This window comes from Impatiens glandulifera, chromosome 4 (assembly GCF_907164915.1).
Source record: "Impatiens glandulifera chromosome 4, dImpGla2.1, whole genome shotgun sequence".
Taxonomy (NCBI): domain Eukaryota; kingdom Viridiplantae; phylum Streptophyta; class Magnoliopsida; order Ericales; family Balsaminaceae; genus Impatiens; species Impatiens glandulifera.
In genome coordinates, this window is record NC_061865.1 from 6,591,497 (window position 1) to 6,606,500 (window position 15,004).

Consider the following 15,004-nt stretch of genomic DNA (forward strand, 5'->3'; position numbering starts at 1 on the left):
CGGGTGTAAGAGGCTTTCGGTCGAGGTGTGGGAGGCACTTGGTCGAGGTGCGAGAGGCTCTCGGTCAAGTGCGGGAGGCTCTCGGTCATGGGCCAGGAATTCTAGGTTGAGTGTGAGATTCCTCGATCGGGTGCAAGGAATTAATGTTTTCGATTTGGGCTTTGATCCTTTTATCCAAGGGCATGGGAAACTTCGCCTAGTTCCAAAGATCATTTATAAATCATCTCGATGCATCATTTGATCGGGATGATGTCCTACTCAACTCAAACAATTTTGATACAAAATATTTTTAATAAATATGACATTTAATTTGTCTTTTTTATTTAATTTATTATATTTTTAATAAATAATTTGTTTAGGATATAACATTTATCCTAAATTATTTATTTTAATTTCTTTAATTATTTAAAATTTATTTGAGATAATATAAATAAAATGTTTATCTCAAATTATTTTTATTTTTTTTGTTATTATATTAATTAATTGAATTTAATTATTACAATAATTAATTCAATTAATTATTTAATCTCTTACTTTAATTTTAATTATTTTAATTTTAATTATTTAAAATAATTTACAAAACTCAAGTTATCGTGAAAAAATTATATAATTGTTAAATTTTCTATACTAACATTTTTTTTTATAAATTTATCAAATTATTTAAAATTTAAATTTTTTTTGTATTTATATATTACTTACATTTTAATTTTGTATACATAATTTTTTATTTGAAATAATAATAATAATTAATTTTTTTATAATAGAAAAGAGTAATTCATAATTTTAAGAATTTATATATAAAATGTTCAACGGTTATTTTATTTTGACTTCAGACATAAGACATAGGGGGAGAGAGATCCGGCTACTAGCCGTTGCATCTCTTCCATAACAAAAACCCTAATTTCACAACGACGCGTATATAAACTTCTGCATTCTTTCATTTATTCACAAATTGATCTCTTCTCTTTCTCTCTTCTGTTCTCTTTCTTATTGTGCTCTCTAAGTCCGCGAAAGCTTAAGATTTTCAATTTCTTTGTGTTTAGTTTCTTTATACATAATAATCTTCTTTATCTGCTTCGAGTTTCCTTTGTATTCTTTCTGCAGGACTCTCTTTTCTTGTTTATTTTGCAGGCTCTTTCTTTCTTTCCAAATGGATTCAGGCAGAATTATCAATTCACAATTTCTTCAGAGAAAAAATGAAAGAGAAAACGTAACATACCCTAACATTCTTTTTCGATTGATTACGATCCCTTTTGATTAGATTAGATTAGATTAGATTATTTAATCCATTTCTTAATGAACACCAAACAGTTGGACAGGTTCATACCGAATCGATCGGCTACAGACTTCGACTATGCGCATTCCATGCTCACAGGTATGAATAAAGCTGGTAAGGTTAATCAGGCAGACAACTCCCCCGCTAAAGAAGCATACAGAAAGGTATTGGCGGAGGCATTCAACATGAACAGAACCCGCATTCTCGCTTTCAAGAACAAGCCTCCCACTCCCATTGAGGCCATTCCTTCGCACTTGACTTCCTCTTCTTCTTCATCTCTTAACAATACTTCTAAATCTTCAAAGCCTCGCCGTCACTTTCCTCAGGTACGTATCATTTGTTTGACTTCTGAAAGAACACTTGATGCTCCAGACATCATCTTCATCTTCATCAATGTTTCTTTCTAATTGTTTTGCTTTGATTTGCTTTGATTTGAATTTTGTAGACATCTGAAAGAACACTTGATGCTCCAGACATGGTTGATGATTTCTATCTGAATTTGCTTGACTGGGGCAGCGCCAATGTTCTTGCCATTGCCCTTGGTTCCACAGTCTATCTCTGGGATGCAACCGACGGATCAACCTCTGAGCTTGTCACTGTCGATGATGAATGTGGCCCAGTGACCAGCGTCAAGTGGGCTCCTGATGGTCGCCATATTGCTCTGGGCTTGAACGATTCCCATGTCCAGCTTTGGGATTCCGCTTCAAACAGACAGTTAAGGACCTTAAGTGGAGGACACTGCTCCCGAGTTGGTTCTCTTGACTGGAACAATCACATACTAACCACTGGGGGTATGGATGGAAAAATCATAAACAACGACGTAAGAATAAGGCAGCATATTGTGGAGGAATTCATAGGACACACCCAAGAAGTTTGCGGGCTCAAGTGGTCTGCCTCCGGGCAGCAGTTGGCAAGCGGTGGAAACGATAATCTGATTCACATCTGGGATAGATCCACGGCTTCTTCCAGTTCCCCTACCCAGTGGCTTCACAGGCTTGAAGACCACACTGCTGCTGTAAAGGCGCTTGCTTGGTGCCCGTTTCAGAGCAACTTGCTAGCTTCGGGTGGTGGTGGGGGAGATGGGTGCATCAAATTCTGGAATACCCACACCGGGGCTCAGTTGAACTCCTATAACACTGGTTCGCAAGTTTGTGGTCTTGTTTGGAACAAGAATGAACGGGAGTTGTTGAGCTCACATGGGTTTAGCCAGAATCAATTGACATTGTGGAAGTATCCTTCAATGGTGAAGGTTGCAGAACTGAATGGGCATACTTCAAGAGTCCTTTACATGACTCAAGTAAGTCTCTTTTCTTTTCTTTTTTCGTTGATAGCTTAATTGATGATTGATGGACTGATTGGATGGTATTTGATATTTGATATTTGACAGAGCCCAGATGGAAACACAATTGCAACTGCTGCAGGAGATGAAACATTGAGATTCTGGAAGGCATTTGGGACACCTTCTGCTTCTGAAGTTGCAACAAAATCAATGGCAGCAAAGGCTAACCCTGAGCCATTTGCAAGCTCAAACAGAATTCGTTAAAAGTTTTAGATGATGACAGACAGATAAAAGACCAGCCAGCCACTAGCTCGATGGCAATTGAATGAATCAATGGATACATAGATGTATATAGAGTTATGAAATTGTATTCAAATAACACCCTGGAAAGAGAGAATTTAGGATAGAGGGGAGTTTTTTAATCTTTTTTGGGATTTATTTTTGTATATAATTCATTAATAAAATTAATCCCATTACTGGTTTTTCTCTCCAAAACTTGCTCACTGTTTTTCTCCAGCAAGTTCTTCATTTGAATTGTTGGGAGTTTTTTAATCTGTTTTGGGATTTCTTTTTGAAGCTTGATTAGGGTTTACTTCAAATTTTAATTATCATATTTATTATAATAGTTAATTAAAATATTTATAGAAAATTTAAAATAGATGGTCAAAATTTATAAATATTATCTAATCTTCTGGTTTCAAAACTTTTCATTGATTTATGTTTTTCCTGATGGCGACTGGTTTTGACCATCATATTTGTGTGGATCTCGTGGGAGAATCAAATTTTCAGAAGATGCTAAGGAAGTGGAAAATGATAATTTTCTCCATTGTAGCCAGTGCCAACATAAGTGTATGATACTTAACCATACCAGGGGACTATTTCTTATGTATTTATACACATAAATATGCAGAGAAAACTTAGAATTATTTGTCATTCTATATTCTTACAAGTGACTTAGAAGCTAATTTGTGTTTTTTAGATCATATGGAGTGTTTGAAGGAAAGGGCCCATACAAATCCTGGAAATGTCCCCATGGAAAGTTGTTTTTGAAGCAAAAGATGTGAAGAGGTATGTATTATGTTTTATTTTTGTCAAAAATACTATTCGAAATAACTTTGTTTGACTTTTTCATAAATTTAGTGATGTTATTTTGCAAAGAAGTCAAAGTTATAAGAGTGGTATCAATCACAAAAAAGGCATAGATGGAGTAATGTATGCTTGAAATGTTGAATAGCGATAATTTTGCAATTGCAGATATTTTTGGGACTTAGGTCACATTTCGGAAAACGTATTTCTGTGGTTGAAAATTTAACATGAACATTATAGAAAGGTGTTTATTCTAGTGATCATGATAAAGAAGCTCAAAGTTACTGCAAGCTTAATTTTGCTCTTAATGTGATGCACGAGTGTTTTAAGCATGTCAAAAATCCTGAAACTCAAAGAAATCTTGTTGAAGATGTCATGTTTTGACGAAAGTTAAACATCTTTTTACTTATTTATGTCTCTTATTATAATTATATTGTCTCTTCTGATCAATATGCATATTCTAAGTGTTTGATATTATGCAGATCTAAATTGAATCGTTTGAATTTGAAGGATTCTTCATTGTAATTTAATTTTAGAGAAAAACGATGAGTTAGTTTCGGTGGCTAACGTTAGGTATCTCACTTCAATAACCTTCTATTTAACCAATTGCTTAAATGTTTTTTTTTTACAGGAGTCATGTTTCTAAATTTTTGTTTATGTTTTAAGGATTCATGGAGAAAATGTTGTTGAAATGCCACTTGTAGCCACAATATTTGAGTATCGCAGATCAGGAATATACTTATTTTGGTTAATGAGATTGAAAATGTAATTTTTTTTATTATGAATGTTAATTTTTTTAAAAAGAAATTAACGTGTTTATATTTAAAATTATAATAGCAGTACAATCTTTATTGTTCTAACCCCAATGGTTATCTTTAGTTTATTACTAATATGTATAAGCATAGTTCTTATTAATGTTTTTAATTTTTATGATAGACTTTGACTATATTATTTTCTTATTATTGGCTTTCAGATGTTAATAAAATTAGGTATTCTGCTGGCAATTTAAAGTGTACTGAACACTTGGAAAAAAGCATTTGAGTTTTCTGAAATGACAAAGCATGAAAAATTAATATTCTTGAATCACACCTTTTTAGATTTTGAAGGCACTATCACGTATGAGAAGTCGTTGCTACAAATACAATTATTCTTTTTCTCAGGTTCTTCTCGAATACCATGTTTAATTCCATAAATTTATCAATAAGATTTTATAAATAATTGTTTTATAATATATTTTTCTTAAGAGATAACAGTATGTAACATAGCCTCTGAAAGTAATGATATGCATTTGGAAACTAACCGAGTTAAGATAGTAGAATAATGGAATATGAATCTTCTTCCTTGTATGTCATTTTGTCTCTCATTTTATTTTCTCTTAATGAATTCTAAAGAAAATGAATTAATTCATGTTTATAAAATGGATGGCAGCTAATGCACTCCAGGTATTTCCTAAGGATGACTATGTTGTTCCAAGTGCAGAATTGGGGTTGTGCGAGACCCAATTCGATGGCTTCGTCCAATTTTATAAACGAAGATGCAAATCTACTGATCTCGAGGTCAAACATGTAGACACTGTTAGAATCTTTAGTCTAGATCTTTAATCTTTAAATCTATATTCGTAATTCTCTATGTCAATAAATCGAGATAAACTGTAATTGCGGAAACGTACCTGGATCTTTAATGAAGAACGGTTCATTAAGCCGTTATTCGTTATTCTCTTCTTCTTGTTCTTGGATCTGGACCTGAATCTGAATGTGGATCTTCTCGTTCTGGATCTGGACCTGGATCGGAATGTTTGATGTGGGTGGGGTTTAAGTCTTCCAACCCTATATCGATAGCCTTCTTGAGAGTTCTTGAGAGATGAACTAAATCATTATTGTTCGATGAGAGAAACAAATAGGCTGGCTATCTATATGGGTTGGGGACCTAGCCCTAATATACCCATTTATTATTCGGCCCATCAACGAAATAATGAATGGTATTTCTGCTTTTACACAAATATGTCCCCATATTTATTATAGATGTCCAAATAAGCCCATAACCTTTATACTTTAATAGATCACTTTATTTGGGCTTTAATCTTTATTATGATAACAACTAATATACAATTATTAAATTATATATGTACCCAAATATTGGAAATAATTCCAACAATCTCCCACTTGGGTCATATAATATTTCCTTGAATTATATATTATAACCTTAAGAGCTCAAAATATTGTTATCATTATAACAACATAGGATTAAAGCGGTTTTTGTTACATTAATTCGTAACTAAACCCTCAATAGTCACATATGTCAATACAATCAAATGACATAGATTAAACATGGGTGTGTAGTGTGGATTAACATGTAGTGTGATCTTTAACATGTCTAATACCAACTGGTCCTCCTTTATTCCTTATAGAGATCAATCTGAATAACTTTAAAATCTTGATTTTCTTTAAAAACTAAATCTTTAATTTCTTTAGAAACTAATTCTTTAATGTGCACATAAATTCCAAATTGTATTTATACAAGCATCACAATACAAACTCCCACTAAAACTGTATATCATCTAAATATGTAATATCCATATGAACAATATGTTCATGAAAGACCTCGGATAGCAAATATTTAGAGAACGGATCCGTAATTTTAGAGTTTGTCCAAATATGCTCAATAGATAAATAAACATTTTGAATTCTTTATTTTCCAAATAGTTTGACTTAGTCAAACTCATATTACTATTAAAGTAAAAGAACTGCAAATTATTGTCACGTAATAACTTTAGTGGTCTTTCTATATCATTCATAATTTGCAACCTCGTGACAAAATTTTGCAGTCAGATTCTTTAATTGGATGCCACAAAACACCTAATAAATTCTGCCATCAACTTGAAATAATTCGAGTGTCTACTTAACACTCTTCCAAAAATTAATTCTTTAAATTAAAATGATGTGGCACGAATTTTCGACTGTTTTAGTATCCAACAAAATTTGAATCAATATACTAAATGATCTCTATCCGATTCGATTTCACTATATGAGTATGCAATGTTTTGTTCTTAAAATATCACATTAGTTGTTTGGTTGCTTTCTTAATGATCCAAACCAGGATCCTTCAAGTATTTGTCCAACATCATAAATATTCTTAATTTCTTGATTCATATAATCTAGAGCATACATCAAACTCTTGTTTAAGGAGTATTATGTATATATATTTATTTTCAAGGCTAATCTTGAAGTACTTATGAGACTAAATTTATCTCTAGATCTTTCAAAATATCCAATAATTAACATCTAGAAATTCTTTAGTCTAGTTTATTTTCTTTAGACCTATAAGGCCTGACCTTAACTGGACAACCCCAAAAGAATTTACTAGTTGTTTTAGTTGAATCTTTATTCCATATATAAGTTGTAATTCTTAACTCTTCCTTCCAAATGAATCAATTACATGAAGATATTCCATAAATGTTTGTTTCCAAATAAAAAAAAAAGTATCTAAAGTAATTCTTTATTTCTTCATCTTTAATATGAATTGTCAATGCCCACGCCGATGTTTCTTTCACCATCAATTGACTTTTGACAATTAACTCAACAGTACATCAACACATTTACTTTAGTAATACTGAAGTTACCATTAAATGTGTATGAGTACTGAAGTTAAATTACTCTTAGAACAAACAAAACAAACTATAATATGTATTCTTTTATGCACCACTTTCTTTAGTAATTTTCTTTTAGGTGCAATATCTGCAATTCTTACAACTTCATTTCTTTATTATGTATTAAGGTATTTGCTAAGTGAACGCTATTTATGTTATTTCTGTTTCAATCTTTTATTTTTCTTACACACAATTGATGTGAGTTCATATAGAGACTATGTCTCCCTTTAGACAACTACAATTCACATCAATTAACTTAAGTGTAAATAAGAAAATCCAAATTAGATGCATGAGAATACATTATTGTAACTCTGACTTTAATGCATTACTTTTGAAACAAAATAAAACATATATTATTTATGAAATCTTTATTCTAATAATACCCTTATCAATTTTAACCATTTTAGATATAATTCTTAAAAATACAACAAATTCTAAATATGTCTTAAAAATTATATCATATAAAATGAACTTAAGATGTTGACAAAAAAAATAATCCGTATAAGCAGAAGTGTTAACTTGATTAGATAACAAAACAAATGAACAACCATACTCACAAAATTTTAATAATCACATAAATTCAAAATAATGGTACGTCTCATCATAAGATACCAAACGCAACATTAATATTTAGTCTTTGGACATTAAATATTAACTTGTAAACAGTACTCTTTTGTAGTAATCAAATATTAACAATAAGTCCTGTTAAATAATTGGTTATCTTTGGATATTCCAATTATTCACATGGTCCACCGAATAATTGTTACATATTTATTACCACATGTGCATAATGTTATTCTGACCAATTATTTATCTTCCTTTGGGCCGATTAAATAACCGCATGAAATACATACACACTACCTTCTTAATTTATAAAACATATTAACCTTCACAAGAGAGCCTACTTTGGTAGGATGTTGCTTCAATTAATTGATTTAATAAATTAATAACTTATGTACATACTTTAAGTGTGTAACTCGACCAATTATTAAACTTCCTTTTGTCCGATTAATAATCGCATAGTTACAAACACAACCGTCTTAATCTTATAAAACAAATATGTTCTATAAATTAATAATTTGTACATTATTTAAATTTGCAATCCGACCAATTATTAACCTTCCTTTGGGCCGATTAACAACCGCATAATTACAAATTTAAGTGGGCCTAAAATTGTACCAAATTTTGAATGTGTTATTAACACCGAAAATCCGAATGTTGTTTTATGTATCAAAATTGCATAAATTCCATATGTGTTACACAAAACAAATAATTGTGATTTTACTAATCACTCAATTATTTCTTAATATCAATCAACACATGATTGATTATTCATCCAAATATAATAAATAATTAAATAATCAATTACACAGATTACTCAAAATTTATCAATTATTAGGTTAATTGATTTCCTTAATTCTGAATAAATAACTTAATTCTTGATAAATAAGTTATTGATATTTATTTAATCTTTAATTGTAAATTATTATTATTAATAAAATAATAATCTCTTTATTCTTGTCTTTTCTTAATTTCTGAATATATTTATATAAATTGACTTTTTCTTAATTTCTGAATATATTCCATACATTAATTAAGTCATAAATTAAATGGATGATACATCCGTTTTTATACTAATTCATTAAATATATTACAAACTTAATGTAATCAATATTTATAAAAGATTATAAACATGATAAGTAACTATTTTTCTTTACTTAATTTTCAAATCATAACCTATATCATAGATATATATTAAAGTTTTAAAATTCTAGAATTCCATTATATATTTTACTTTATTCTTAATTATATAAAGTTTTAAATATTTATTCAATCTTTAACTAATTAAAATAATATTATCATTATTTTAATTTCTTAAATTAATTATAATAAGTATAATAATTAATTATTATTCTAAAACTGAATTCTTTAATTCTTTATATAATTATATAATTATTATTATTTTAATTCCTTAATTCCTTATATATATTATTATTATTATTTTAATTCCTTAATTCCTTATATATATTATTATTATTATTTTAATTCCTTAAATTAATTATAATAATTAATTATTATCCTGAATTCCTTAATTCCTTATATATATTATTATTATTATTTTAATTCCTTAAATTAATTATAATAAATATAATATTATTCCAAAACTGAATTCCTTAATTCCTTACATACTTATATAATTAGAATGATAATAAGTTATTATTTTAAAATTCAAATTTCCTTAATTAATTCGTACTCAAAATATATATATATATAACCGAAATATATATAATATATTTATTAATATCTCTTTAATTATCTAATTAATAATAAATAGATATTAATTTGACCAATTCTTTAAAAAAAAATTCAACTTCTTTACCATATATTTCTTTCTTTATGACTTAAATTCAGGTTATTAATTTGAATTATTATTTTCAAATTAATAATTAAATCCAATTCTTGAAATAAAACTTTTCCATCTTCTTTATTCTTTATGATTCTAAAACCGTTTATTCTTTATGATTTCTGAAAAATCGTTTAGATGTCGAGTCTTTAATTCTTTACTATAACATATAATTTAATAAAGAACTTTCTAAACTGTTCATCTTCCTCATGCTTTAACAAATATTCTTTAACAAATCCTTTTCAATATTTGATATCTTTCTTTATAACATATGATCAGTTCTTTATTTTAACTTCTTTATTATATCTAATTAGAGAATATGAACCATTCTTTAATCATAATTCTTTAAACAAAATATATTAATCTGAATATCTAAAATTATTTAGATACTTGATGTCTTTTCTTTATTTTAATCTAATCCAAAATTTTAGATTAATATATACATCAAATATTGTTGTTACTATTCATTAATTCATTCTATCATTATCCGTTCTAGCCAAATTAGATCAAGAACAAAAAAAATGTCTAATCATATTCTTAAAAATTCTTATAAACTTAAATCTCAATAGATCGACATAGAGAGGCTCTGATACCACTTGTTAGAATCTTTAGTCTAGATCTTTAATCCTTAAATCTATATTCTTAATTCTCTATGTCAATAAATCGAGATAAACTGTAATTGCGGAAACGTACCTGGATCTTTAATGAAGAACGGTTCATTAAGCCGTTATTCGTTATTCTCTTCTTCTTGTTCTTGGATCTGGACCTGAATCTGAATGTGGATCTTCTCGTTCTGGATCTGGACCTGGATCGGAATGTTTGATGTGGGTGTGGTTTAAGTCTTCCAACCCCCCTATATCGATAGCCTTCTTGAGAGTTCTTGAGAGATGAACTAAATCATTATTGTTCGATGAGAGAAACAAATAGGCTGGCTATCTATATGGGTTGGGGACCTAGCCCTAATATACCCATTTATTATTCGGTCCATCAACGAAATAATGAATGATATTTCTGCTTCTACACAAATATGTCCCCATATTTATTATAGATGTCCAAATAAGCCCATAACCTTTATACTTTAATAGATCACTTTATTTGGGCTTTAATCTTTATTATGATAACAACTAATATACAATTATTAAATTATATATGTACCCAAATATTGGAAATAATTCCAACAGACACTACTCGATTGTTTTAGCTATCCTTTTTCTTACACGAACACTTACACGTTATAACATAATTCTTTTTTTGTTTTACTATAGTTTTAGGATAATTGTATTTTGTCGAATACTAGCTAATGAAAGTAGGACAAAACTTCAATTGTGAATTTTCGAAAGTTGGTTGGCATAAATTTTCTAAGGATTATCGGTTTTTAAAGTAATGACATAAAAAGTGTTCTTCATATAAAAAAATAAATGTGCAGATAAGTAATATCTCCTTCCATTGAAGTTCCTCTTGTTCCTTCATCCTTCAAATGATCTCCATTATTAGGTTTGCTTATGAGGACACTAACCTTGATAGAGTTACTTCATCCCATAATTCCTTAAAGTTTTGTGAAATGTACTTAAATTGAATCATTGACTAATTAATTGAACTTATTTCTCTTTGAATGTGATATACTAGAGGAACATTACTTTTTCCATATCTTGTAGAATATGGACATACATTATAGTACCAAGGCCATCATATTACATCAAATAATTTGATTCATTCAACTTTACTTTTCCATCAATTAACATTGTTTGTTATAAAGTTGTGAAACCAAAATATAATTATTATTTTTCATCTTTGTTTGGTTCCGAGAATCCATAGATAAGGGGATCATAGACTATTTTTCCATCATTGCTCACAAAATGATCTTGCTTAAGGCTCCTCAATAAACTATTCCCTAAATGTATCGGAAAAATACTTGATTTCTTCGGCTCTTTATAATACTTTTTCAATATTGATTTTATCGCCTTTGTCTAAATAAGAAAACAAAGGAAATATTGATATTTGGGTATGTCTACACTCAAATTTAGATAATTAAGAATGTGTAAATATTTTTCTTGTAACGTGTCTAACTTGAAACGTGATTTATTTGAATTCACATTTCGACAATATACTTTCACAAATAAAACCTTACCAAGGTATAAGAGAGTTTGTTATTGTGGTCATGATCATAATGTAATTAAGTGACAAAATCCAACCATATAACTTTGAAAACCTTCTAACACAGCCCAATTTGAAAATAATTGTGTAAATTAACTATAAGTACTCGTAAAGATTAATTTAGCTTAGTGATATAACACAAGAACACATATTTCTATAAAATTATTGTTTCAAGTCTTCGTCATAACATTTTTTTATAAAAAAAAATATATATATTTTCTGATACGCTGAAAATGTATATACAAAAATTTAAAGGCACTTACAACTCTAGAAATGACTTGTATTGTTATGATATAAACTTTTATCAATTTTGCTTATAAATTAAATGAAAAAATTGTCAATTTTTGAAAAATCAATTTGAGAAAGAAATACTTCATGAATATTTAAAATATAAGAATGATAAACAAACAAGTACTAATTAATATAGCTAATACATTATGAAGAATGTTATTGAGGGATTCCATATTTTTCCCAAGTTAAAATAATGGAAGTATAGAAAGATGGACAATTATTCTATTTTCTGTATAAATGAGAGAAACACAATTTATAAAATCTTATATTAAATTAATATTTGAAATTTTATATGCATATATATAATCCAATTACTAATTAACTATTATTATTAATATTTTTTATATTAAAAATATATTCTTAAATTTAATCCCTTACAAAATTAATATAACAGAAAGATTTGGGATGACGAGAGAAAAATACTGCACTAAAAATTATAAACCCTAATATTATATTCACTATATTTTCATAAGCGTGGTAAATATGTATTTCCTTTTAAGAAAAAATGATAAACTTAACGAAAAAATCATTAAAAAGTAAATTCAAGAATTAGCGTGGAATGCCATTGTCACGTGGGTAGGAAAAAAAATTTAAAAATTATCCAGAAACGATTATTTCAGATCAAAAAACGCACGTGAGTAGGAAGGAGAAAATTAAAAATGTCCTGTAAAGACTATTTCGGGATCCAAAATAAGTATTTTCGGGACCCAAAATGAGCATTTTCGGGACCCAAAATGAGCATTTTTAGGACCCGAAATGAGCGTTTTGGGGACGTGAAGACAACCTGGCAGGCCACGTCGAATTCGTGGACTTGATTTCACTGATATATATATATATATATATATATATATATATATATATTTTTTGAGTTTATCTTTTTTTTTTTATTTTAAAAAGTTAATTACCATTGATAAAAAAATATTGATATTTGGTATTCACCTATACTTGTAAAAATATGAGAAGTTGGGTCGGTTTATGCTGAATGGGTATAAACCGAAAATAAAGGTAGATTACATTTGAGCAATGTTTTAAAATACGCGGTCCGACCAGCAGTTCAACCGGTCCGACCGCGAAACGGTTTAAGGAACGGTCCGGTTTTTAACTCTAATACGTCAACCTTACAAACCTGTCACAATCCGGTCCGACCGTACGATTCTACCGAAAAACGGAACCGAAAATTTCCGGTTCAAAAGGTCTGGGGATAATACAGTATTCTTATCTTTTCTTTCTTCTGGTTATTTTGGATCTGCTCCTTCATCCGACCGCGATCATATGGTTATTTTGGATCTGCTCCTTCATCTAGACCGCGCAATCATAGGTTTTGGCATACCTTAAATTTAAAGGTAAAACGAATTATTTATCCAAAACCAGATGAGATCAAATTTTAACTTTTAGATTGTCAACAGAGTCCCACCCTGAGACTCTGACTCACTTACCTGATATTATCATTAATATATTGTTTTAATTTTTGATATTTTAAATTATAAATATATAATGTTATATTAATTTAATCGACAAAATATTTAATTTAATTAATATTTATTTAATTATTTTTATATATTGATTATATATATACCCTTTATATATTAATATATCTAAATTTATTTATTTTTTAAAAATAATTAAAATCCGGTTGAACCGAAATTCGCTCAAAAAACCGGGTTGATAACCGGGTTTTCAAAACCTTGCATTTGAGTCCGGTTCGGGTGTAAATTAGGGTTTGTTTGCCGCCCCGTGCTTCCTCTACTATATAAGTCTGCAACTAATCCATACAGATTCAATACTTCTTTCTCTTTGTGTTTATTATAGTTAAGCTTCTCTATCTGATCGGCGAGATTTCTTCAGTTCTCGATCGATTCGTTCCCTTGAAGCTATATCAATCTGTGTTGTTCTTTCTTACCATATCTCCTCCATTTGTTTACATTCAATTCAATGGAGAAAGAACAGTTGGGCAACTACACTTTCTTCTATATCTAGTTTTGGAACGGTGATGAGCCAATCAGACCTGTAATGATTTGCGGCAATGATCGCAACACATAAACATCTAAGGGACTGAGTTCCGTTGCTTTTAGCCCTGTTTTTCATTATTGATTTTGTGTTTCATTTATTGATATTCTTTAGATTGTTGATTCAGTTGGTTGAACATTTTGAGCTTAACACCCTAAATTTTTTGTTTCACAACTGTAATTGAACTAATTTTTACTTCTTTCATGTTTCTTTTTGATTCGCAGTGTCTTTTTTTATCATTATGATCATCTTATACTATTAGGTTGGAAATTATATCACATGGGTTTGAGGATTTGGGATTATATATTATATTTGGAAATATGGTATTGTCCTCATGGAAGAATTGAAAAAAGTTTTTAAATGTCGTAATGAGGTGATTCTGTGTTTAAGATGATGGAAATGTTTTTTTTTAACTTGAAAAGATGAGCAGGACGTTGGCGAACTACATTTTACTTTTTCCATGTTTTTTTTTTCGATTTTTAGTGTCTTTTTCACCATTATGATCATCTTATACCAGGTTGGAAATTCTATCATATGGGTTTGTGAATTTGGGATTTTATATTGGAAAGAGGGTACTGTCATTTGTCTCCATGGAAGAATTGAAGAAGCTTATGAATGTTGTATACAGGTATTGGAAAGAAGCTGTCTTTGAGTGTTTCTTTTTTAAGAGATCTGAAAAGTTGTTTGAATTTAAAAAGATGATGTAAAGATGGCATATTTTTCGGTATTATCATGTTGTGTTTTGGGTGAGAATTCTTTACTGAGTTTATCAAAATTCTATGTATGATCATTTTTTATAATTGTTTACTGATTTAAGGATATTTTATGTCAAATTTTATGACTTTAATCAATAGTCTAATA

General features: G+C 29.0%; 1 protein-coding gene and 1 non-coding gene across 2 annotated transcripts; both read left to right on the forward strand.

Annotated features, from left to right (window-relative positions):
* Positions 1-1,057: 1,057 nt before the first annotated feature.
* Positions 1,058-3,003, forward strand: LOC124935890 (cell division cycle 20.2, cofactor of APC complex-like). Its single transcript, XM_047476323.1, has 4 exons — positions 1,058-1,210; positions 1,312-1,602; positions 1,722-2,573; positions 2,664-3,003. Exons 1-4 carry the CDS (start codon positions 1,151-1,153, stop codon positions 2,817-2,819), a joined length of 1,359 nt encoding a protein of 452 aa, XP_047332279.1. The 5' UTR covers positions 1,058-1,150; the 3' UTR covers positions 2,820-3,003.
* An 11,113-nt stretch (positions 3,004-14,116) lies between these two features.
* Positions 14,117-14,198, forward strand: LOC124937135. Its single transcript, XR_007099246.1, has one exon. It is a non-coding gene; the product is annotated as a small nucleolar RNA SNORD25 (small nucleolar RNA).
* Positions 14,199-15,004: the final 806 nt, after the last annotated feature.